Below are 26909 nucleotides of genomic sequence, written 5' to 3' on the forward strand. Positions count from 1 at the left end.
AATTATTTAATTATTACTGACTGGTACTCCACATGCACTCCCCCTCAGTCATGTGTTAGAGCCCCCTCAGATTACTTTTGGGGCCAGCTATGGGCTGCAAAAGCATATTTTGGAGATAAAGGGGAAAAAGGAGGAAAGTTTCACTCTTCTTTTTCTATGCAGGATTTAAGATTCCTTCTCATGGGAGAAATGTTTTTCTACTTGCAGCATCCTTCTGCAGATCAGCCACTCACCACACACACAGCCTCGTGCCAAAGCAGCACCACGAGAATTACTACAAGCTGTTTCTCTCCCCATGTGCTGGAGCACGTTCCTTCTCACAATGTTTCAGGTTTCCACCGCCTGGAACAAGTCACTGTCAGCATCTTAAGTGACTCAAGGATGAGGCAGGAGGGAAAAGGTGCAAAGCTCTGAGAGGGTTGTGAGAGGGAGGAGGTCTCCCGGCGTGTGGGGAGTGCTGCAATGTGTGTGTGTGTGGGCTGGGCTGGCATGAGACAGCCAACAGCAGCGCCAGGTGTGGCCAGGTGACACCTGGTGGGAAGCAGGACAGCACATTTGGAACCCTGCCTGGCTGCTCAGCGAGGGAGCAGCTGTAAAACACAAGGGATTAAACAGAGGCCAAAAGGAATCCAAGTGACAGTTCACTTTCACTCTGTAAAAAACAGCATTGTGGTGGCGATTTAGTGCATCTCACCCACACCACGCCACACATGCCTCCTTCAGGCTGCTCTCATGCCAAACAACCTTTGGGATTTCAAACCAAGCCATGGTATTTCTGCTCAGTGCCAGAAGGCTTCGTGTTCCTCATTATACCTGGACAGCCCCATGGTTTTCAGCCTTTCCAGACCCAGAACTAACCAGAGATGTCTGCAAGACCAAGACAACTCTGGTTTTCTTCAAAAATCTTTAGCCCACACCCAAATCTTTTAAATACAGTGCAAAAACTGCCCAGTATTGGGAGGACTTCTCTAAACAAGCAGAGTACTGTCATTGCCATGTTCAAAATTACTAAACCAAGGTCAAACAAAAGGAGAAATTAGTTGCTCGTTCTGATGAAGTCATTCACTTCTGTAAGTATTTTTAGATTTTGGTAATATATTTTATATGTCTTAACAGGCTGTTTACTTCAGAATCAGACCATTTTTGGACTGGGTAGTTCAAATCTATGGAATGACCCAAACTAGCACTGAAAATAAGCTCTCCAAGGGAACTATGTGGCATTTATGAAGCTGGATTTTGATGTGTTATTACAACAATAAGCTTCTGATTACTTCTGCATTGGCACATAACTGAAGACACTCTGCTCCAGAGGGTTTGGGAAAATAATATCAGAAGAGTGTGTGATTTGGAATCAACCAGCACATGCAGCAGCTGAAAATGGGCTGTAGCTCATGGGGTGATGGTCTCCAGAAAAAGCCAAGACCTGCTGCTGGTAGTGATGAGAAAATATTATTGTAAAATTCCATATATGGGGACAATGATCATAGAGTCACAGAATCCCAGAATGGATTGGGCTGGGAGGGACCTTAAAGCTCATCTCATTCCACCCCCTGCCATGGCAGGGACACCTCCCACTGTCCCAGGCTGCTCCAAGCCCTGTCCAGCCTGGCCTTGGGCACTGCCAGGGATCCAGGGGCAGCCACAGCTGCTCTGGGCAGGTAAGAGAAACAATTGCACAGAAACTGGAAAACCTCCAAGCAGCGATTGGTGTTTGGCTGTGTTTTAACTCTGATTTCAGAAGGGTCAGTGCTTTGCGTTTAAAACTGAAAGAAACAGAAAGTGACACTGCTCTGTTTTCTCAAGATCCCGCTCAGGAGCTGTTACTGGATGTGCTCTGCAGTGACTCACAGGGCAAGAGATGCTGCTGCTGCTTCTCTGAGATGAGGCACAACTTTTTCTTTTTTTAAATTTTTTTTGAGGCAGAAAATGTAATAAACACATTTTCTCTTTATCACATATGATAGAAGTCTCTGAGGGGAGAATAAAACTGTTTTTCCCTTGAGTCAAAGTCAAAGTCATTTGAGAAATCAAATGACTGTATGTTCCTCTGGTTGCTGTGCAACTTGCAAGCATCTTAAAAGTGCCTCTTCTCTGCCTAATAGCTCATTTCTGAAATCTGCTTTCTCAGTTGTATCTGATGTTAGTTCTTCAAATGGAGACAAATTCACACATCATGAAAGAGCAGCTTTAAAGAGCAGATTGGCAAAAAGGAATGGAAATGGAAAAAGCCATTAAATTTTCCAATCAAGCTGGTCCCAACCTCAATGAAAATTGCTCAAGGGAAATTTAAGCACACCACACAAAGAGACTCCCTAATGTCATAAACCACCAAATGCTGTGTTTATTAAAGGTAAGGCCAAGCACTTACCAAAGTTGACTTTTACTAACTTGTATTAGTCCAACTTATTAACCACAGATTTGAAATCAGTAAGCATCACTGATGCTTTTATCTCCAGTGGTGCAGTTGGCTGAAAAACAAAATTTCCAGTGTGCAGAAACATTGGAATTCTGAATTACAATGAAGAAGGAAACCAAGCCATTGGTGTGCTGCCTAAAGAATTTATTGGTTTTTGGTGAGTTTGCTTCCAGGTGCTGTTAACTAAACTAAACCCCCAAATTCATTGACCAGACTAAACTATTGAATGCTCAACTTATTAAAGATTGTCCAGGAGTCATAGGGCTAAATCAATTCACACAAAATACAAAAATATATTCTTTCAGGCGTGAAGTGCCCTGAAACTCTGATAATATTGTGGAATTTTTGTTATCCTCCATAATTTCAAATTTCTCCATTAAGTTAAAGAAATTTCTACTTTGCAAATAGCAGAGCAGAGAACTGGAAAAGCAACTTGACATCTTCAACATCACTTTTGCCAAGGTTTTTCCTGAGCAAAAGTTAATTTTCCATGTAAGTAACCCCAAATATGTTTTTTTCACATTTTTGCAAAGCCTTTCATGTGCCACAGCCTGAAACAGTGCCTGTGTATATCACAGCCTTTTATCATTGCACATGAATGTACCGTGTGTGACAGGAGTTGGCATCAGTTAAAGTTTCTGCACAACAAAAAACAGGGAAAAACCTGCATTTTGTCCCAGTTTTGTGGATGGGCCAGAGTCACAGGCAGATGCCCTGCACCAGGAGCTCTGCTAAGGGAACATATGACTATCAAACACTATTTCTCCAACACTTGACAAGCATTTTATCCAGACTGCTGCATTACTGGAGCCTCCAGTCTCAAGCACAAACAGCAGCACAAGGCATCACCCCACAGACAGGATGGAGAATGTTCTGACAGCTGCATCAGTGAAAAGAAATGTCACCAAGAGATGGCATTTATGCTCAGTTCAGTGCATGCAGGAACTGAACATCTGATGCTGTGCAGGGTTTGGCTGGGCTAGAGTTCATTTTCCTCCCAGCAGCTGGGTTTGGTTTAGTGCTGGGAGCAGGGCTGATAGCCCAGGGATGCTGGAGCTCTCCCTGAGCAGGGGTTGCACACAGCCAGGGCCTGTCCTGCTCCTCACCCTCACCAGGGAGGAGCTGGGGGGACACAGCCAGGACTGCTGAGCCCAGCTGACCCCAGGGATACCCCAGACCTTGTGGCATCACCCCCAGCACACAAAGCTGGGGGAGAAGGAGGAAGGGGGGGCATTCTGGGTTTGTCTTCCCAAGTCTCTGCGACAGTGATGGAGCCCTGGGGATGGCTGAGCTCCTGCCTGCCCATGGGACACGCTGAATGAATTCCTGGTTTTGCTTTGCCTGCACACATGGCTTTTGCTGCACCTGCTCAAACTGTCTTTATCTCAGCCCACGGCTTTTCTCACTTTCCTCTTCCAGTTCTCTCCCCCATCCCACCAGCAGGAGTGGGCGAGTGGCTCCTGGGGCTGAGCTGCTGGCTGGGGTTAAATCACCACAGAAGCACTGAAGCCTGTGGTTGTACAAAACACTGCCCAGGGGGGTCCCCACCTGCTGATGCATTTCTGGAGGATCTAATCCCAAAAACAACCTCCTTGTCCGTTAACTGTTGAGCAAAACCTGTCCCTAGCTGAAGATACAGTTCACAGGGAGGTGAGATGCCACTCAGAGTCCCTCCTTGTGAGCACAACACCCCTGTGATACCTGTGAGCAAGGTGCTCAGTCTCCTGGCTTTTGAAAATGGGGATAAATATCTTTTCCTTTCCAAGAAATGAGATCAGCAACTCCAGTCATAGTTGGGAAGCACTCTAGAGATTACTGCAGTACAAAGTCTTTTATATTCTCTTCTTCTTCTCTCAGCCTTGCCAGGGTCTTTGTGCAACATTTGGCTTGCAGGTGGATTGTGCTATTAGAGAATTTCATTTTCAATGTTCATCACGCTCATTGCCACCTAATCTCATACCAAGGGGGATATTTTTAAGGGGAAAAAAAGCAACTGCTGGATGGAGTGTCTTTTCCTTAATAACTAATCTTTACTGATATTTTTAAGTCACCTAAATTCCACTTCTCGGGAATTAAATGCTTTCTGCATGCTGTCAAACACAGAAATTATGTTCCACCCCCCTCCCCTCATCTATGGGGAAATCCCTGATCTCTCGCAGTCATAAGTAATTTAGGATCAGACACAGATGGGTTGAGATGTGAATGCCTCAGGGAGCAACTGAAATAGCTCCCTGATAGACATCACAGGGGCTGAGCACAGCATCCCTCTGCCTTTATTCTGATTATCTGGCTGCTGCCAACAGCCTCTTGTTTGGAGTTTGCTGGAGTTCTGTCTGTGCTCTTGCTGCGGATGGCGAGGGCGAATCCTCTTCATAGATGAATAACCACTAATTTGGAACTGCAGAGCTCTGTCTTAATCAGCAGGACCGAGTTCTTCTATCAGTCAGCTCCAGCAGCTCCCACAGAGGTCACCAGTGAGAGCCAAACATGGCCTGGGAGCCATGAAATTCCCTTTGGTTCCTGCCTGACACTCCTCTCAAAGGTCAGAGCTCACCAACATCCCCGTAGCCCAGAGCATCTCAAACCTGCAAGGCTACTGGGTAACACTGCATGGTGCTGCCCTCCACAATTAAAGCTATTCAGCCTTTGGAAAGGCAGATTTTCCCAGAAAAGAGCTAGATTTTGCAGCAGCATATCTCAGAGAGGTCTGTGAGGAACGCAGAATCCCTGTCTCCCATGAAAAGGAGAAATGCCACTGCCATTCTGCACTCGAGCAGCACCACACACTCGCAGGGCCACACCAAGCCCTCTGCCTCCGCTTTTACCAAGAACAAGATCTTCTGAGGAAGAATGGAAATGTGGTGTTTGCAGCAGGCTGATTGCTCTTCAGGGAAACTCCAGTGGGCAATAGTCAAAGAGCCTCATTTCTAAATTAGCCCAGCACAGGAGGGAGAAACTGTGTGGCCTAATTTGATGCCTGCAGCAGAGAGCCAGTGAGAGCACACATTCCAGAGAAGAAATGCCAGCCTCCTCAAGTTTGCAGTGTTGCAAACAGTGAGATGAATAAGAAAACCTTCTTTTGTAGCACATTTCTTTTTAAAGTTCAACCTTGTTAATGACTGCAAAGTTATTTACATTCTGCTGCCGAAGTGTGAGCTGCAGAGGGTAAACACCTAATGGCTGTTCATCCTGTTAATTAAGTACTTTCTGCAAGAGAAAAAAAAATGAAATGAGACAAAGTACTTGGAGGGGGACTGTGTAATGTGAGGGAAAGGGGACTACACAACTCAACACTCCTCATCAGACACTCCCAAGACATAACAGTTTTTTTGCAGGATGAATATCCTACCAAAACCACAGCTGTGAGTAGCAGCAGTGAAGCACTGATGAAAATCCAAATGGCAGCATTCCTGCCATGAAGGAGATCACACAGCTGAGCTGGACCAGCCCTTCAAGAAAACCAGGTGCTACCCAAACTGCTCCAACCCTCAGCTGGTGAATAAAACAAACTCCAGATCCTCCACAGATGAACATATGGCCTCAAATTAGACAAGAATTTAGTTTAATCTGTTCTTAAAATATTTTAAATTACGATGACACATGAATCTCAACTAAAGGTCTCCTATCCATAATAGATCTCTCTGGTGGTAGCAGACATGAACTCAGCTTAAGTGGTAGCAATTGGAAATTCAGCAGTGAGGTGAATGCTGACAAAGGGAAAGAGTGAATAACCTCTAAAATCCTGCCACTGTTCCATCAAAATTCATGCTTTTAACACCTTCAAGTTGGATAGGCTTCAATATTTAAATTAAAAGGTCCCACATATCCTAGGACAAAGACAGATGCTTGCAAATCCTGGATACCAACCCATGGAAGAAGCAATTATAAAGTCTTTAAGCTTGAAATTAAAGTGTGTGTTTAGCTGTAGGTTTGTATCTGTGGCCTGTGTCAGCAGGATTTAGGTGCATTAATTCTGCTGTGAACCAAGGCAAGGTGCTGAAGGCTGCTCCTGGAGCAGACACCCCAGCAGAACAGGCTCCTCTGGACCTGAGCAAGAGCCCAACAGAACCACAACTTTCCAGCAGTTACTCAAGCAGACAGCTGCAGTTGGTAAATAAGCTCCTGAGGGATGTATCCCAGCAAACATCCCAGGATCCAGCTCTCCTACAAAGATGCAGGAGGTCTGGGCTGGGTTCCCAAGGGCAGAGTGCTGAATGGGAGCAGTACAGCCCACAGGGAGCTGATTCCAACACAAACCTGGCCCCCAAGAGCTGAACAGGGGATATCAGACACAGAAGCACTGGAAAAACACTAAAAGGGGTTTAGAGACAAAATCTATCAGCATTTCCTGAGTGCTCCTTCAGGCAGCACTTCAAGAGTTACAGATTTTGGCAGTGAAAACTGGGAGCTCTCAGGGGCTAGAGCAGAAGTGGGGAAGGTATTGACTTTTAAGTAAAAGGCTGGGCTCATTCTCTAGTGAATTACTAACATTTACATTAAATGAGTGATAAGTAAAGCAAACATGAAAATTTTAAAAACCATTTACAAGTATTTTAAAATACATACTTACTTTACCCGATTAGTGTTAATAAAAAGGCCCAAAATTAGTTTTCCTTTGCTTCCTTTCTGACCTGAGACACATTTACACTGAAACTGCGTCATTTTGGATTCCTTTTCCTTTCTGCCATACCTTCTCCTGAATGAGTAAATTTATTCCAATACCCACAAAAGAGCAGAGTAGCACACTGCAAACACTTCTCACCTCCTTGGGAACCCCCAAAGGCTGCCCCTGCTCCTGGGTTGTACCACCCTGGCAGAACATACTTTGCTGAGGGAAGTTTGCTCAGCCAGCTGGGGTTTGGAGAGAATAAGAACAAAAACTGCAGTCACAGCTTTTAAATGTCAGTCTGCACAAGAGCTCAGTTTGGGGGGGTGTCACGACAAACCCATGGATTCATCTCACTTCTCCTGGAGCCACCTGTGAGGTGGTGACTGAGAGCAGTCTCCACTGAGATGGTGATGGACCTGATTTGTACATGAGGTGAGAGGAGTGTGCAATGTCAGCTCTTTTCTGAAAGGAGCATCATAACTCGCTTCTCTCAGCCACAGGAGCGAAGCTGAAATTCTCAGAAATCAGGTAAATAACAATGATCACTTCTAAATCCAAATGAGAGAATCCAGGCCCACAGTTCTCCCCCGGAGTTTATTACTTCAGAGTGTCATTCAAAGTAAGAAATAACATGATTTACTCTTCTCCACTGACATAAAGCTGACTCTAAATACACTTCAGCCCTTCAGATGTGGGCACACTGAACACTTGGCTGTTACCACACACAAGGCATCACTTGTCCTCTCCAGTTCCTGCTGTCTATAGAAAGCCCATCAATCATGTCCTGTACTTTGGCTTCCCAAGCCTCATCTCTGGCTGGCAAGGAGACTGATGGGAAACATGAAGTTTAGGGAACTGTCAAACTCACTAAATCACTCTTGAATGCTGTTAAAACAGTGGCAACCTCTTTAGCTTTCAACATATTTCCCATCTTTGTCCAGGAGATCATTAAGTAAGAGGCACAAGACACCAAAAATGACTTAAAGAATGATCCTGGCATTTTCTGCCCACTACACATCACTATAATGCAATCCAAATCCTTGTCCTTGACCTACATACCAGTCTTAGGGTGCTTTTTCAAATTGGTGCATGACAAGATTAGTCAGAGATGATTTTGCTGTCAAAAGACAGTGTTCTGCAGCTCTGTTCTGTGACAGCTGCAATATGTGGCTAACCTTCATCAAGCGAGAACGTTTCGGCGTTACGTGAACGATGTACCAAACAATGCTGCTCCCTCCCATCAGCATTCCAGTCCACTTTGTCAGACCACTGAACCATCAGCCCTCCAAATATTATTTCTTCTTCCAAGTTCAGAGAGGAGTTAAGATTTAAGTGCCACTTGTCCTGATTTTTGTAACACGATGATGCAGCCGTACAGGTTCAATTTCTGTGACAATTTCCCAAACTGAACAAAGAGATCTGGCAACTGCACAAGCCCGTAGAGGAGGGGCTCTGAGTCATGCACCACCAGTGATATCAGCAGGGATGGCTCTTTTAAGGGTGCAAATATAGACAAATCTCCCCACCTGCCCCCCCTAATTCTGCCTCTGAGGCTGCTGGTAACAGCTCAGTTAGTGCCACGTTCACACAAGATTTTCCAAGGTGGTCAAGTGCTGCTGGGATGGAGCTTGAGAGAAAACAGCTTCATTTAGCACAGGCCACTGCTCACACACCAGATGGGAACATTGCTGCAGACAACAATGAACAAATGAAAGGATGGCTGTTGGAAAAGGGAAGGTCACATTTGGACACTCAGCGCTTTTGAAATCCCTGAATTTACTTACGTTCAGGTTTGTGGCACAGGACAGACCACACCATCCTCACCATGGAACACACTAAGAAATATGAAAGTTCCAGATCACTAGAAACCAAGAAAAGCTTCCACAGGGAGCAGCTCTGCTTCCTTCACCTAGTCCTAATAAAGATCTTTTCACGACCTGATTTCCTTCTAGAAATCTGGAAGTAAAAGCCTCTTTATTACTCCTCTGAGCTGTACAGGCTCAAGCAAGACTTTTCATTGTGCCTTTAAAGAGCACAATACAAATATTCAGCCCTCTATCATTATTCCTCCAGGCAGTATGGCAAGAAAACAGACAAACCCACAGGAGAATAACTGAGCTTTGCCTGCAAGCAAAGAAAGATCTGTGGCCATCCATCAAGATACCTGAATGGCTTTCAAATCGGGTAAACAAGGTGCAGGCGAGGAGCTTTGATTTTCACAGACCTCACACTTCATTCTTCATGCATCTCTGATATTTTTATAAGCTCTTTTTATACACTAAGTGAAGTGCCCTCAGAAATTTCCCAGGTTTATGCATGCTCCCTGGAGAGGGATGCTGTGCTTCTGACTGCAGCCACACAGCTGACAAGAGTCAAGACACAGCGGAAAAATATGCGGCATGGCAGGAATGATTATTCATTCACTTCAGAACTGCATCTCAGGAGGTGCTTGTCTATGTAAATGTCCTGGGAAAAAAAATTTAAAAAGGACTGAAGCTGTTGAAGCTTCATCCTTCAGAGAAAAATGGCAAAGAACACTGTTTTTGAATTAGAAAAGCAAACAATTTTGCTTCTGTCCTTTCCTGCCATTGATTAGAGCACAGTGAAGAAGAGATATGGAGGTTAAGGGTTTTTGAGAAGGAATTTCTCTGTGCACTCCTTTGATCTAATTCTGTGGAAGTGCTAAGCAATAGAGTCAAAGATAAAATAATGGGGTTTTTCTGAGTGCCTTGCATTGTGCAGACCTCTTACAGACACATAAACTAAACCTGCCCAGCTATTTGCCAGCACCAGAAAAATGCATTAAAACCTCCACTACTGTGATGTTTCACTTCGTTTTGGAGATGGGAACGACCTGAGATGGAGAGCAGGAATAAGCTGAACGTGTATTGCTGTTCTTGTGGCTCAGCAGAATGTTAAATATGAGCAGAAATCTGCCCTTTTAGACCTGACTCACTGCTACACTGTGGATGTTTTACATTACTGGCAAAGGAAAAAAAACTTAAAGGACATTAAAATTTCCTTTGCCTGCTGCCTCTGCTCTGATTCCCTAAACCAGCCACATACCCTGAATACACAACTGTGCTTTGCAGGACTGGCAAGATCCTAAGAGATGATTTTCCCTATCTTTTCTTACAAATGCAAACAAATTAACAAATGCAGAGCTAATTTGGTGCCAGGAGAGCACAGTGAAGACTGATCCTCAACAGCTGAGCTGTGCCTTTTCCTATTAGGCCCTCAGCACCCTTTCTCCTTCCAAAATTAGTCATGAACAAAAGAACTAGAAAAGGAATAATATGAAGACAAATGCCACACACTACAGAGCGTTTATGAAAAGCTGCTGGTCTCTTAGACCTTAATTACTGTGATCCTTGGAAAATAATTTCTTTAACAGTGGACTCAGAGAACTGATGTGTCCATGCTGGGTCTAACTCATCATGTTCCACAGTGTTTTGTGCTGTCCTCATTTTTGGCTCAGATTTTGTGACTGCCATGCAATCAGAAATCACAACTATTAAGTCCTTCCCACCTCCTAGAGAAATTATCACAATAAGTTGAAACTGAGTACACAGACATTCTACACTTCATATGAGAAGGGAGAGGGAGCTTGAGAACATTGCACAGCATGTTTTTACCATTTACTGCCATAAAATATACTACAAAGCTACCTTAGGGCACATTTTAATCTTTCCTGTGTAATTGATTTTTTTTTTCCCCCTTCTGTGTAAACAGTAATTTACCTTCTAGGATTTATGGGCTTATTAAAAACAAACAGGAAAAGAAACAAATTTATTCTACATTGTTTTGGCCCTTCTCCAAAAAAGAATGGTCTTCTTCCTCATGAGCAACACGTTTCTCAGCTTATAAAATATTTAGCATGTGTCATGTTTGGGAGTAATCAAAATTTGTACAGTCCAAGGGGTTTTTTTGGGGAAAAAAAACCCCAACAAAACATAATGGAAGATTTTTCTAGCCTTTGTAAAGACAAACCACACGATCTCTTCACCCATCTCCCCTTGACAGCTTCTCTGAGAAGAATCTTGAAGTTGACCTTGTCTGCCTGATTAAGCTGAAATGAAACCAGTTCAAATTCTGGGGAGAAATTTTCAGGTTCAGGTTCATTTCAATCAAAATAAAAAAGCTGCAGGAAATTTGTCTGAAATCAATATGAAATTACACATTCTTTGTGCAGAATATAGAGAACTAAAACCTGCAGTAACAATTGACGCCCCAGAAAATACCCAAAGTCCACATTGGATTCTTCTCTTAGGCTACCAGAGATTTGACTTTTATCTTTGTCAATGCTAAGGTGTAAAAATCTTCTCCATCCAGTCCAATCCCATTTAACATTAGGACATAAAAAGCTTCAGCAGAACAAGATGATCTACTTTTAAAAGTCTGCTGTTTTTCTCTGCAGAACCTTCTTTCATGAAAACCAAACTCACTCCTATTTTCCTTCCTGTCCCCACAAAAATCCTCTCAGTCTGATAGTCAGGATTAAAGAACATTTCTCAGTGTCTCCCTGGCAAAGGTTCCTACTCATTTTTTCAGAAGCTGGCAAGGATGTTTGTATCTTGCTTGATGTTTTGTGTTGTGCTAATTACCACGATAAGATGGCCTAATTATTATGGTAAGAAAACCCCAGCCAGCCTGCAGGATGCTTCAGGGTTTTGTGAATAACCAGGTGGGATGGTAGGGCTCAGCAGCTGCTTTCCCAACCTCATTCATTCTGCCTCTGCCCACCAGTATTCCACCTGAAAACAGCACTGACTTTAGCTGGCAACACAGAGCATATTTGCTATCATTTTTAGGCTGGAACTGTCATGAATATGTCACAAAACATGGAATTTGTCCATATGCTTGGAATTCAGTCAAATACGCCAAAAAAAAAAAAAGATAAAAACTGTCAAGAAAGCAGGCAACGATTAAAAAATTTAAAATTAAAAAAGCTCCAGCACTGTTCAGCTCCACGTTTCAAACACAGTGAGCTGCTTCAGACTTGCAGCTTCTGAGTGTGAACACAAGACAAGAGCAGGCACAGATTCACACCTGGATGTCACCAGTGGCACAGTGGGACCTGCACACAGCAGTGCTGGGTGACCTGGAGCTTGTGGCTGCAGAGCTGGGCCTGCCAGGCCAGTGGAAAACCAGAAGTAGAATCTCTGCTCCTTCTTGGATCCAGTGAACATTGGCCTGATTACCTGGGTTGCCCTTCTCCAGAGTAACTCTTCACTACTTGTCCATGTTCCTAGAGCACTTGTGGTGTTACCCAACCCTGTCACAGAGCAAAAAACAGCCTGACATGACACCAGCGAGCTGACATTCCCCTGGAGCAGCCCAGCAAGAGCAAGGAGCTGCCAAGTGCTGGATCCCAGGAAGTTTGAGGCTTTGGCTCCAGCTTATTACATGGAGGGGCTGGCACTGGGGGGCACAACATGAAAGGAAGTCTGCATCTTTCACCTCTTGGCTGTTTGCACCTCGGATGACACGTGCAGCCCCTCAGGGTGGTGAAATGGATCACACCACGCTGGGTCAGTGCTGGATGTGGGAAAGACAGTGAAAAGAGGAATGTGACAGGATCTTCTGCCACTCAGGTGACCCTCCAGACACAGAAAAATGTAATGCATATTGAAATTCAGTTCATCCACCAAGCAACAAAATTCCTCCTTCAGATAACCTGGAACATCACTGGCCAACAGCAATATATCATCTCCTAAGTTCTGTCTGGATTTGGAAAGAGAAAGGAAATCCAGAGCCAACTAATGAAACTGCTGTCAGCATTCTCCTGGGGTTTGTGGCCTTTATTGAATCACCTTATAAATCTGTGGATCTGAGGGCTTCTGAAAGGCTCTGTGCCCTTTAGCTGTAGTATGGCTTCTCTCTCTGGAACCTGGGGCAGGAGTCTGAATTTCTGGGAATTGCTTCTCAGTTCCTAAAACAGAGATGGGTTGAGGACTGAGGATCAAGAAGTGCCTCAGATGTGAAGAAATAGCTTCACTACACGAGTGTTTTCACAAGACTGCTGGTAACTTGGAGACCTGGGACTCTGGGAGTGCTCCCAACCTCTCCTGCTCTCTTCAGCTGCTGTCACAGCTCTGTCCCTTTGGAGTTAGTGCTGAATGGGTGCCTGGAAGTGCCTGGTGGCTGCAGGAAGCGAACTGTGTGCTGTATTATCTCCTGCACTCCATGAGGGAGCCAGTCTTCATTCAGGAGCCAGGCAACCCCTTCTAGCTTTGGGGTCCTGTACAAAAGCAGCCCCTGGGAAAAGCTCTCAAAGCGAGCAGGCCTGGGAATGTCTGAAGGCTGTTCTTTGCAGGGGCACAATGAGGTGGGATTCAAGTAACCCTGAGACAGAAATTATTGCTGCTGTAGAAGCCATAGCCCACTGCAGCAAGTCCCAGTCTGTTGTGGTGTTTGTGAGGGTCCCAGGATGAGGGAAGAGATGAATTTGACTCCATATTCTTAGAACGCTGATATGATATTATATGATTATATGATATCATATGAAATTATATACTAAAACTATACTAAAGAAATAGAGAAAAGGATACATCAGAAGGCTAGAAAAGAATGAATAATAAAAACCCATGACTGACCAGAGAGTCTGACACGGCTGGCTTTGACTGGTCATTAAGTAATAACAATTCACATGGAGCCAATCCAACATGCACCTGCCACATTCCAAAGCACCAAAACACAGGGAGAACCTATCAGATTGTATTGTTTTTCTTTTCCTCTGAGGCTTCTCATCTTCCCAGGAATAGAATCCTGGGCAAAGAAGATTTTTCCAGAAAATATCATGGTGACACCCGTCCTGTTACCCTCAGTTGGTGTCAGATTCACACTGTCACCAGGGTGCCCTGAGCCTCCTGGCTTGTGACCAATCCCCGTGCACATCAAAAAATCCCACCTGAGAGCCAGCACTGAACAAACCCACAGCAATTCGAGAAATTAATTCTTTTACCCAATACCTTCACATTTAGGTGACTCTTACCTCTTTCTGGTGATACTTTATTGCTACCTTTAGCTTTGCCAAATCGTGACACTTTTGGGGATCCAGCTCTTCACTCTGATCATCCCTGTGATTGAGAATGATCTCCAGCTCCCGGGAGCTCCGCGCCTGGTCCAAAAGGTCCTTAGCAAAACGCTTGCACTGCTGTGAAAGCTCTTCATACTCGGCCTTGAACTCATTTTCCACCTTGCTCAGCTCCTTCAGCTCCCAGCCCAGCCGGAAGGCGGTCAGGATGGGATCCTCGCTGGATAAGGCAATCAACGAGGGGCTGGCTAAGGCTTTGTAGATGTTCAGCCTGGACCTGGAGTGCCTCAGGCTGTCCACCTCGGAGCTGGAGACACATTCCACACAGTTGCACCTGATCTGGTGTGGGCGTGGGATTGTCACCCGTCTTTGGACAAGCAGTTTGATGATCTCGTAGTTGTTGGTGTGAGCCGCCAGCATGATGGGCGTGATGTCCGGGGTGAACTCTGAAAACTGGGTGTCCATCATCAGCGTTGGAACCTGCAAGGAGGGACAAACCACAATACTGTATTTGCAGGGTGCTCTGATGAAGGAAGGAATGATGAATTTGACTTTATGTTTTGAGAAAGTTAATTTATTATTTTAAGATATTATATTTTATTAAAGAATACTAAATTATGATATATTAAAGAATACAGAAAGGATATTTACAGAAGGTTAAAAAGATATTAATGAAAAATCTGTGACTTTTTTTAGAGCCCCGACACAGCTCAACTTTGATTGGTTAATAAGTTAAAACAATTTACAGTAGAAACTAATGAAACAATTACTTGTTGGATAAACAATTTTTAAACATATCCTAATGCAGCAAAACACAGGAGAAGCAACGAGATAGTATTGTTTTCCCTTTTCTTGGAGGTTTCTCAGTTTCCCAGGAGAAAAATCCTGGGTGAAGGCATTTTTCAGAAAATATTAATGCCATACCACAATGGGAAAAGTCACATCTCACGTGGAGCAGCAGAATTCAGCAGTCCCTCATTCATACTTTTGGAGTGACAGCATAACAAAATGGGTTTTATGGCACCCACTGTGCTGTAAATGCTGTTGTAGGCAGGCCTAGCCACACACTGCTCTTCTGGCAAAACCATCTTCCCCCCAAATCCTGCAAATCTGCCTCCTGACCACTCCTTCCCAGTCTGGTGTAAAAGTCATCCCCATCCAAATGCTTTATATGTGAATCTGGTCTGAAATGCATGTTGGCTCATACATCAAATGATTTCTTAAAAAAAGTAGGAAAAAAGGCCCAGATAATTACACAAAAAGAAAGAAAAGTCTAGAAAAGAGTGAGCACTGAATACATTTCCATACCTACCATTATCTGCACTATATATCTGCATCAGCAGGCCAAGAACCTGCTTGAAGCAGGTCCTGCACACTCCAACCCCTGGGCAAAACTCTTCTTCACTTTTGCCTACTGTGTTTATTTGAAAATATTTTTCAGTGTAAGGATACATTACATAACTGCCCTCAGAACAGACTTGTAGGGTTTTTTTTAAAAACAGATTTGAAAAAAATTAAATGTAAAATTAATGAGCCATAGTCCACTACAAATAAGCCACTCCAGGGTGTGCATTATCCAGCTACTACTGCACTTCTCAAAAGATGAGCTTAATGCACACCCTGTTGTGGCTTATTACTATATGCAGAGTGTAAAATTAGATGGGAATGCTGTTACAGGCAAGCACCCAGTGTGCTGCCATTTGCAGGCAGGCAGCTCTCTTTGTTGTGTGTTGATCAGTGCCCAACACTGTTCTCCCCGCGCCCACCACTCCTGCCCTGGCACATCCTGCTGCTGCAGGGGGCACGGCTGGGCTGGGGGAGCAGGGGGTCTGTTCCCTTTGCAAATATCAAAGATGTCTTGGGGGAACTGCTGCCAAGGAGTCCCAATGGCAGGAAACGTTCCTCAGCCTGCCTAAAGCCAAGAGAAAAGCAGTGATGGAGGAGTGTGAGGTAAGAAATCCCTCTGCAGGACACACCTAAGGCTGGTGATGACACCTCCAGCCTTGGAATCTCAGTTTCCTGGGAGTTTAGAGCCTGCAGAGCACTGAAGAGCCAAAGCTGATCAATAAATCCTTACACAGAACAGCGTGACAGGGACTGCTCACAGCACACAACACACTCCAAAGGTGCTCACCACTGAGGTGCAGGGCCAGTCACAGGAGCCTGCAGGCGTTTTGGGGAACAAATCTGCTCCCCTGGATGTGGCACGTGAGGAGTTAAACCCTGGCAGCCTGCAGGTGTGGAGAGGCTTTGCTAAGCAGGCTGGTCCCCACAGAGGCAGGAGGGAGAGAAAACAGTGCTGAGGATTTGCTGTGGGTCATGGAGGGCTTGGTGGCTCTTAGCAAGGCTGGATAAATGTAGTTTCAGATATCCAGTAACAAATGGCTGAAAGCAGCTCTCTGTGTAAGGTCTTGCACTCTCTTCCTTTCCCTTTGCTTAGCTTGTTTAGGCAGTTTCTTAAATGTCAAGAGAAAGGTGTGGGGTTTTATTTTTTTCTCTTTCTTAGAAGCTGGGTTTTTTTGTGGGTTTTTTTTTTTTTTAAGACCTGATGCTTGACTATAACTGCATTTATCTTTCTTCTTACCCTTTTTCAATCAGTGACTGGCTGCTGTATTCAGAGCCTGTGCCTCAAAGGAAGAATGCTTTTCCTCCTCTATCACTTCTATTACTGTCAAGTTTAATCTTGTTTTTCTATATGGAAGTTATTGTACCCAGGGCTGCGAGAAGGATTTTCAGCTTTACACAGATGAGGAATTCATGTTGCTCAAAATATGAAATGGGCACTGGAGGAGAAGGCAGTGATGTTACAGGTGGGGATAGTGCTAATCCTGTCTGCTCCAGAGGCTGTCTAAATACGGATCTGGAGCACTCAGAATGGCTTTCCCAGGGTTTGGGATGGAATGAAGTGATCTCTCATCCCTTGTTCTGGCTGGGATCACAAGCCCTCACCCCCAAAACAGAGCACTGCCTCGTGAGGACTGGAGCAGGGGTAGGGAAGGTGTGTTCTGGGCAGCTCACAGTACTTTAAATAAAGGGATAAAGAGGGAAATGGTGGAGCAGGGACACAGAGGCCCCGAGGAGCAGATCAGTCTGAGGGTCCAGCCACAGGAGCTGGAGTTATTTCTGAGCAGCAAAGCAAACCAGCACAACACAGAACAGGGACAGTGTGACCAGGGGCTGCTGCAGCCTCTTTTCTGTGTCTGCCTAACCCAAAGGCCATGGCTTGGCCCAAAATTGCCTGTCTTGTGATAAATATTTTTGTTGTCTGCTCACACAGTGTTTTTTGATAACCTGCATCATAAACTATCTATTTTCAAGCTGTGGCTATGCAAAGCCTTTGCTTAAGGGCTGTGCTCTGTCACTGGAGGGGCAGCAGAGATTACAACAGCACTGGTATTCCTCCTGTGCTGCTCTGCCCATTGAGTTCATGTTTAGATCAGCTTCTGCTGTGTCTTGGGTTAACCTGCAGTGATGGAAGCAGAAGAGGAATAATTTATTTTACCCCAAGGGCTCTGCTGAGCTCTTCCAGGGTTACTTTCATTAAGTGACCCGAAAAACAAAGTTCTTTTCCATTAACCTCATCACCTGACACCAGCTGCTAACCCCAGTCCTCCAGAACCTCACTGCCACCACCTGCACAGGAGCAAACACCTTGTCTGCATTTCATCTTGGTTCTTTTCATTTGAGAAATTAATGCTACTGTTAACAACAAGTGACTGAATGCTTGTTATCATCTGCCTAGATTTAATCCTCATAAGGTGGCCTGCTTACCCCTGTACCACTGCTGCTCTGAAAGATGCTGCAGCGAGTGAAAAATCCCCTTTATTTGAAAAGGAGGGTGAAGAAACAAGCTTAATTCATTAAAGGAGAAGGATTAGCTCACATAAAAGCGCTGTTCAGTACAGCTAAGCTCTCCTCTGAAAGGAAAAATAAGTTTTCCAGCAAAATAGCTGGAAAGGAGCTCTGGATAGAAGGAGAGCAGGAATCTCTGCTCTTAGTCAGGAGCACAGTGTAAGAGGAATTAAACTACAGAAGGGGAAAAAAAAAGAGAAAGAAAGAAGCTGGCACTGAAGATCTGGTGGCCTTGTTGTAGGTCTTTTAGGAGTTTTACTTTGAATTTAATCTAGTTTGGTATCTGTCCCTGGAGCAGCTCCTCTGGTTTAGTGTTGTGTAAAAGCAACCCAGCCTCCAAGACTGCTCAGCAATGTGAACCACGCTGCAATAAATGGGAAAACTAAGGAGATGCACTCAAAAACATTCTCCTCAGCCAAACTAACAGAGGAATGGAAATGTACCTTTTGCCTTTTATGGATAATAATATTTTGTCTGTAAATAACTCACAGTGCTTTCACCTGTAACATTTGGAATTGCCCTGTTTCCAAGCCATCTGCATTTCATAAACCATCATTTCCCCTGGATCAGTGCAATAAATTGTAAGTATAACCATGATAAACTGTAAATACGTTAATCTGCATTATTTTCAGCCTGTATAACTTTTTGACTCAGCTGTGTTTTATAGAAGATTTTCTGATTGCCAACACAAACTTGTGCAAGCCTCACTGGAAAGCTACAAATATAATACAGCTTTTCTGTAAGCTCCCTTTAGGCCCTGGAAGCAACTTTATCTGGGACCCTGGGAAGGTGGTACATGGCTGTATAAATTTCAGTATTTATTTTAGGTGATTCAGTGCTGTGGGCTTCACTAACTCAGCATCTTAACCAGAGATGCCTTGAGAGATGTCTGGTATCAGCCAGAATTTATATTAATAGGGAGTTTGTGGTTTTTCTCTCAAGAGCAATTCATTGACTGAAATGATATCATTTGGTTAATGAAATATAATGAACAACACAAAGTGCTATCTAAAAAAGTCATGTAGCTTAAGGGCTTTTGTGCTGCTTATTCACAGTCTTTGTAACTTTGGCATATGGCACACATTGTTGTAGATGTATTTATGGGCAAACTCTGCTGCTATTGAAGTGTTCCACTGGTTCCAATACAGCTGTCCCAGAACATCCAGCTGAAGAAAAGGCTCTTCCTGGTCTAAAATCTCCTCAGTGACTTACAAATGTGCCTGTAAAGCCAAATAAAATCTCTGCTCCTCAGACTGATGCTGCAAACCAGTGACAATTAGTACCTTTTAGTGCCTTGTAGCAAGCCAAATGCTGATACAAGGTTACCAGATGGTGCACATTAACACTAAAATACCTATCTCTGAATAAAAAAAAGCATGCTATAGAATCAAAGAACTGCTAATAATTGTTAATTAATGTAATGCATGAAAGAAGGTGAAAAAGTAGATCTGTGCTATCTGTATAACCAAATATCCTTCTCTACAACCAATAAACAGAAGTAAAATATGGACAGACCCACTCTAGATCCTTCCAGTTTTAATTTGGCTTCTTATCCATGTGTTTAAAACTGGAGGTAGGCCCAGGGGATTAGTTCTCAGAGCTGAACTGAAACCCAGTGCACTTGACAGTGGCAGAACTGCATCAGAGCTTGTGCTCAGCCACGTGTGGAGGAAATGCAGCACAGCCAGAGAGATTGTCAAAAGATGTCACCATTTGTGGCTGATGCCACATAATAACTTCTGCTGGGGATTAAAAAAAAAAAGGGACTTGGAGAGGAGCCTTTGGGAGGAAAGGATTTTGCAAATATGCATTTTAATGGCCTGTGGCAAGTTCCTGCAGCCAGAGCCCATCTCTGTGTGTGTCTGTGTGTGTGTGTGTTTCTGTGTGTCTCTCTCTCTCCTGAGCTCTCTCCTTTCCCTGCGCATGCAGGAGATGAGATGAGGCACTCGATGATGGAATGAAGGAAGAGTGCAGTCACTTGCTTGACTCTGACAATGACACTTGGGATGCTGACAAGAGTTACCTCGTGTTTGAACCTCTTGTGCTGAGCTGGAGTGCAACCTGAGCTCACTTTGCCCTGAATTCCTGTGCCTTGATGCATTTCAGAGCCACTGACTCCAGCAGGGAGATGGGCTGGGAGTGCCTACCCTGCTCAGAGAGCTGCTGTGCCACCAGGAGCTGCAGCCTCTCCTGGCCATGGCTTCTCCTCTGTGCAGCAATGTTTTACAAGCCTGTTGTAGTCTTAATTTATCACATATTTTATCCTAATTTATCACATATTATGTGATGTTTTCTCCAGGGAACCGTGGCTCCATCATAGCCCTGCATGGTCTGGGGCTCACTGAGTGGAGACATCTCGTGTTTGCTGTGACCTCGATGAAGGGAGGAATGATGAATCTGACCCCATGTTCTCAGAAGGCTAATTTATTATTTTATTATATTATTAAAGAATACTAAACTAAACTATACTAGTAAAGAATTCAGAAAGGATTCAGACAGAAAACTAAAAGATATTAATGAAAAACTAGTGACTCTTTCTAGAGCCTCAACACAGATTGGCCCTGACTGGCCAATGAGTCAAAACAATTCACATGAAACCAATAAACCAGTCACCTCTTAGATAAACAATCTCAAAAACCACATTCCAAAGCAGCAAAACACAGGAGAAGCAAATGAGATAATATTGTTTTCCTTCTTCTCTGAGGCTTCTCAGCTTCCCAGGAGAGAAATCCTGGCAAAGGGATTTTTCCAGAAAATATGATGGTGACAGGGACACTTCTCCAGGCAGAACAAATTTGGCACAAAAGTTCATGTCACAAATCCAGACAATAATGAAGCTGCTGAAGTGGCCCAAGTGACATGGGGACCTGGCTCACAGCATGTTATGGGTCTACCAAAAATGCAATATTCTGGATCTTCCCAAAATGCAGAGGTTCCCTAGCTGCTTGTTGAAGCTTTTTTGTGAGACTGTGACACCAAACAGGTGTAAATCCAGAATTACTGACATGGGAGTGAACTGAATGATCTCCTCAAGACTGGACAGGCAGACTAGCTGGCTTATTCCTGATGGTTGGGGTTTTTTCCCCTCATTTGGAAGCACAAGATGCTGTTTGTCTGGGCTTTTTACACCCTTCTTCACTGCCATTTTAAGAGTTACTCTGTGACAGGAGCAGCTGTTCTGAGTAAAAGTTATTAGGGTTCATTCTTTATTTTTAATGCTGTTTTTAAGCTTTGAAATTAATTTTATTAAAGAGCTTCCTTAATCCAGTCCTATAAATTTCTTACCTACTCTAAGAACCTTGGAATGTTGCTGCATCTGATATATTTTTTCATTTTATGGATAAGCTTTCCCCTGACCACAAAAACAACTGAAACAAAGACAACCCATAGTTATCTGGAAATTTGCAGGCTCTGTCTTCAAGGTAATCTTTCTTTATTACAGTTACTATTTTTCTAATATTTTTCAGGCTTATTCTGGGAGAGAAAGCTGTCCAGCTTTTTGATTCATTTTTCTTGGTCTTTGTATTATCTATTCTTAGTGGTAACAAGGACAAGATGTGCTAATATAGGTTAATAATCATGCTATCTACAGGCTTTTATATCATCTTTGTACATAAAACATCCCTTCTTCCTGTAATTCATCACCTTATGTGGATGAGAGATGTTTCATTAAGTTTAGGTGAGGTATTATGTTGCTGACAGGGCTTGAAGAGGGAGTGTGGTATTCACATTCCCTGGAAAAATCCATTTGCCCAGGATTTTTCTCCTGGGAAGCTGAGAAGCCTCAGAGAAAATGAAAACAATTCTTATCTCATTTGCTTCTGCTGTGTTTTGCTCCTTTGGAATGTGTTTGGACATTGTTTACCCACAGGTGATTGTTTCATTGGATTCTTGTGTTGTTTTGACTCTTTGGCCAATCAGGGCCGAGCTGTGTCAGGACTCTGGAGAGAGTCATGAGTTTTCATGATCTTTTTAGCATTGAGTAAGTATCCTTTCTGTATTCTTTAGTTTACTATAGCATAGTATTCTTAAATATATAGTATAATAAAGTAATAAATTAGCCTTTTGAGAACATGGAGTCAGATGCATCATTCCTGCCTTCATCAGGACATTCCCTGCAAATACAGTAAGGGAGGGCTTTTTCCTTGGGTTGTGTTCATATTCAATCACATTCCTTTAGAAAAAAAATTAAATCAGATTGGATCATGAGACAGTGTCAGGGAGAGGAGTGAGTTACTGCATCTGGCGCCAGCCCAGCGCTGCCTGATGCTGCACAAAACACATCCTGATGCTCAGAGACCAGGAGGTTCATTATTCCCCATTTTGAATACTAAGCTGTGCTTTTGGTGATGCCTCAGGTTTTAGCTTTTCTATTTTTCAGATTCTGTGTTGCTTTAGTGTGGAGTTCTGAGCTTCACATTAGGGGATGGTGAGCTCTCTGCACAGAGCAGGGAGACAAAACAATTCCTGCCCTAGCTGGGACCAAGGACAAATGATCCAAATCTCAGCCCAAGAGCACAAACAACATGGGCTGAAGAGAGAAAAACAAGCAGGATGGGACTTCATAACCTGAAGCTGTAATTGGACAATTAACTCCAATATGCAAATAGAGCAGAACTGATAAAAGTGAGAGACCCCGTCACCAGTTGGGGATTTTTGTGACCATTTGGGGATTTTTTTTTTGTGACCATTCATGTGGGGTGTAGCCCTGGCTGGGCTCTTGTGTTGCCCAAGGTGGAGCCATTGAGGCCTTTTAATAAATCCCTGCTTTATTCTGTAACTCTGTCCAGCCTCTGCACTAGGTCAGCCTCCACAAGGCATCATTGGCACTGTTCAGGAAAGTGCTGTGGCTTCTGAAAAGACCCCAGAGTTTGCAACAGCAAAGAAATGACAGCCTAGACAGGTGTCAGGGGCTTGCACAAGAGAGAAAAAAAGAAGATCTGTGTGGTTGTGATCTTCCTTTATTCCCACCCAGGCAGTGATTTCCTCTGATATCCCCAGTGCTAGGAAGTTGAAAGCCTCCAGGTAATGCTGTGCCCCTGATGCTGCAGAGCCTGGCACTGCCTCATCCTCTCCTGCCATGAACTAAACACCAGCCCTCTCTCACTGCCATGAACTAAACACCAACAATTCACGTGGCCCTGAGCCTCTCAGCAGTTTTCCAGCATCCTCCCAAGGCAATGACAGAGCAAAGACCTTGGATCACAGTGTTCCCTCACTGCAGCAATTCAGAGACAAGAAATAATGCTCCCAGTCAATGCCTCTTTGATATTCCACCACCACTGCCACCAAAGTGCTGCCCCACCAGGCTGTGTTTTGCCATGGGACAGCAAAATACTGCTCCTACAGGGATAAACAAGCCATAAATGTGACTTTGCCAGCCCAGCACAGCTCTATTCAACAGCCAGGTAAGGCTGAGGGACTCCTGTTAAGCTGCCCTGCAGTTCTTTACAGATCTTTATAGATCACAGAGCTTTGTTTTGCAGGAGCTTGTAATTTGTTACATTCACTTTTCCCACAGAGAGAAGCTTCCTTTGGAAAATATGTGTTATAACTATTGCACCAGGAAGAGTCTCCCACAAATCTGTACCAGGGAATCTAAACAGCCATGTCAAACTTCTGGGTTTGGGGTTTCAGACAGACCAGAGGCAAACATGTGTTGGGTGATGTCAGGGGATGCTGCAGTGGGGGCTTAGGAGCAAAGGGAGGTGGGTACAGCAGGCACATCCATGGATGATGGGTAGATAATACGGTTTTTTGAAACTAAGCTCCTTAATCAACAGATCTACAGAGAGCTCTGAAGTTCACTTGTGTAGCAGCACAAACAGTATTTTTTTTTTGCCCTATAATAGTTCATCCAGCCAGCCAAATCCTGAGAACCCATCACACCTGACTGAAAATTCACTGTACAGTGTGCCCAGAGCAGGCAAGTGCTAAGAACCCTCCTACAGACCAGTGAAGACAATTCTCTGGGAAGCATCTTGGATAATTCCTGACTTCTCACCTGTCTATACGTTCAATTACAAGCATGGCATGTTTGTACACGCTGTGATGCAGTTCTTGGCTTGACCCCCACCAGCATCCTAGGAAATAATAACAGACTTTATGCTGACCCAGGAGAAGGAGCCAGTGTCTCATTGGCACTGTCAGAAATCTGGTATCTGTCACTGCCTTCATCTTGATGCTACTTACTGAGTCCAGGAGATGTTTCACTCAGTTCTTTTTCACCTAGATTTAAGATTATCTGGGGACTGAGGCAATGGGGAGGGAAGAAAGAATTTCACAGTTAGATGTAATCATTAGCTGAAGTGATCTTTGATTTCTCTGTTGTTTAGTTTAATTAGATGGAATTCATTTTGAAGGCAGCCACCAGTGTCAAAGGCATGTTAACTATAACTGTGAATTATTACTGCATCAATAAAAATAATGAAAAGCTTGGGTGCTAATGGAGCCATTAGGCTTTGAAGCTGCTTCTCTGTTTTCAGACATGATCCTTCTTCCTTATTGCTCCTTTCAAATATTCCCACACTGAGAACTTGTGGTCATATTTTTCCTAACTGGTTCTATTCTTCAGAACCTCCTCTTGCTCAGGAGTGTTTCTAACCAGGTTCTGCCTTTCCTTTTTACTTTGCCACCCCTCCTGTTAATGTGGAAATGACTGTTTTGAGTCCCACCCATCAGCCTGTTCCCCTCTGTGTTCCAGTGCTCCACAGCCACCATTCAGAACTGCCACAGAATTCCTTCATACAGATGCCTACTCCTAAACCTCTCCTCTTTCCAACTGCCTGCATAATCTAGATTTTACATTGTGAGATTTTTGAGAACTGAACTGTTTGTTTTGACTTAAGTGGTCCCATCAGTGGTAGCACAGGGCTGGCAATGAGCTTGTACCAGCAAGTCCAAAATCAAGGGCTGCCAGTGGTCAGGGCTAAACTTTACACTGGTTTCTGCACACAGGGCAAAAACCCTGTGTGAGCAGGGAAATTAAGCTAAATCACATTGTCTCAAGGAAGTTACTATATTTGGGCAAGACTAAAATGGTTTAATGCAGCCTTCATTTCTGTTTCACAAAAGGCTGTCTCTACGCTGTTCATCTGTGGGATCTGAACAAAGATTAAGGTGGATTTTCACTCATCAGCTCACATAAAAGAGGATTTTTGAGGTCAAATTTTAGGTTCACTAATACTATCCAATGCAGCAATCTTCTACCAATCTGATGATTAGCAACTAAGACTGAAAACTTGCCTTTTATTCTCTACAGTTTCCTCTTCACAGCCGTTCTCTTCCAGCGGCTGTACCTGCAAACTCCTTCTTTTGGAATACATATGGACCACATGGATTCAGAAGGCCTTTGGACCATCAGAACAAACCAAATCACAGCCACAAACCCTAAGATCCCTTTTCCTTTTTATTCTCATTATTGAGGAACTGCATTTGTAGTCCCATCTGTGAACCAGCTTAATTTGGAGCCATCTGCCACGAGAGCAAACCGCTAAGTTTGCCAGAGAGCAGAGAGATGCTGGTACCCTCCTTGTGCAAACAGCTGATGTCAGCTCTGATTGTTGTGAAGAAAACAGCCACCGTGGAGGTGCTCACGGACCTGGAGCAGCTCAGATGGCTGAAGGAGGGCTCAGCAGGCAGCACAGCCCCAGCAGGAGGGCAGAGAGGCAGCGAGGTCTGAGAGCTGTGACGCACCTTCAGGGGGCTGCTGCCTCCACTCCACACAATTCACACAGGCAGCTCCAGAAAACGGGCCCCTGAACGCCTCATCTGGAAAATTTGTACTGATTTCAACAGGTTTCCAAGTGTCAGGAAATACAGCCATTACTGGTAAATTGAGGGTGAATCAAATACAGGGGGAAATGGGAGTTTTCAGACATGAATTTCCTGCTCTTTGCTGGCGAAGGTTAGGTGCAGTCTCCAGCTTGGCTGAAAGCATAGCCCACTGTATTGATGTTTGTATAGTAAAAAAACCCCATCTGATAGCACTTTTAGGGGAAAAAACCAGCAAAACTCAAAAATATCAAATAGGTTGAGAGACAGAAGATTGTAAAGGGAAGGAGAATTCACTCAACAGGCTTCATATAAACATTCCCTTGCTCGTGCAGTAGTTCTAAATTTAAAAAAAAACAAAACAATGTTTTAAAGTTCCCCGTAATTTCAACCCCATAGGACACCAGCTAGATCTCTGTTTTTGCTGCATGCCTCATTTTGCCATTGCATTTACTGGACCTGTCCCATGCACAGACAACTTTGCATTTTAACATCTCCACCACAAAGAGAAAAGCCTGTCCCAGAGTCCATACTGCATCTGCAGGTGCTCAGTTTTGCTACTTCAAACCTACCCCTGCTCTTTCTGTTGGTTATTCAGTGGTTTGGTGTCTTATTTAAATAACATGACACTCATCACTCAGGATGGATTGCTATGCCAAGTACACCTATATTCCTCCTCTGCCACTATGCAGTACAACATCAGCCCAGAAAATCAAACAACAACTATCACAGCACCAGATCAGGCTCACTTTTATCTCCTGAAAAATACATGTTTGCTGACTACAATCCTCTGCAGGAAAAGCAACCCTTGCACACCCTCCAGGTTCCAGGAATATTAGTTTGTTTTGTTGTTCCTCTTAATATTCATGAATAGGTTGCTTGATTTCCAAATGCTTGCCATGAGTTTGGGAAAAAACAAGCTATGCTATGGGTTTAAGTGCCCAGCTGTGTGACTGGTCAAAGAGAGATATGGTTTATAAAAAGCTTTGAGAAGTAATTGGAGTAAATTATGTAACCCTTGGAAATTACAAGTTAACCTGTAAAAATCACAAAATTAGGAACGCTCTTTGGTTACTGAAGAGGAAGATGGGTCTTTCAAGCCTGGGCTTCACTTTCTGCTGCGAGTGAAGCACATCAGATCTTCCCATGGTTGCACCATGATGGCTTTCTCACTGACCCAAACATCTCCCACAGCACCTTTAAGACAGCTCTAAGTTTATTAG

General features: G+C 43.9%; 1 protein-coding gene across 2 annotated transcripts in view; it reads right to left on the reverse strand.

Moving 5' to 3' along the window:
* Positions 1-26909, reverse strand: part of TRPC5 (transient receptor potential cation channel subfamily C member 5) — a 103198-nt gene that overhangs the window by 41779 nt on the left and 34510 nt on the right. For both annotated transcript variants that reach the window (XM_064427177.1, XM_064427178.1), the window contains exon 3: positions 14020-14541. In XM_064427177.1, the coding sequence (XP_064283247.1) occupies positions 14020-14541 (522 nt within the window). The remainder of the gene's footprint in view (positions 1-14019; positions 14542-26909) is intronic.

The sequence above is a fragment of the Passer domesticus genome, chromosome 7 (genome assembly GCF_036417665.1).
Source record: "Passer domesticus isolate bPasDom1 chromosome 7, bPasDom1.hap1, whole genome shotgun sequence".
NCBI lineage: Eukaryota > Metazoa > Chordata > Aves > Passeriformes > Passeridae > Passer > Passer domesticus.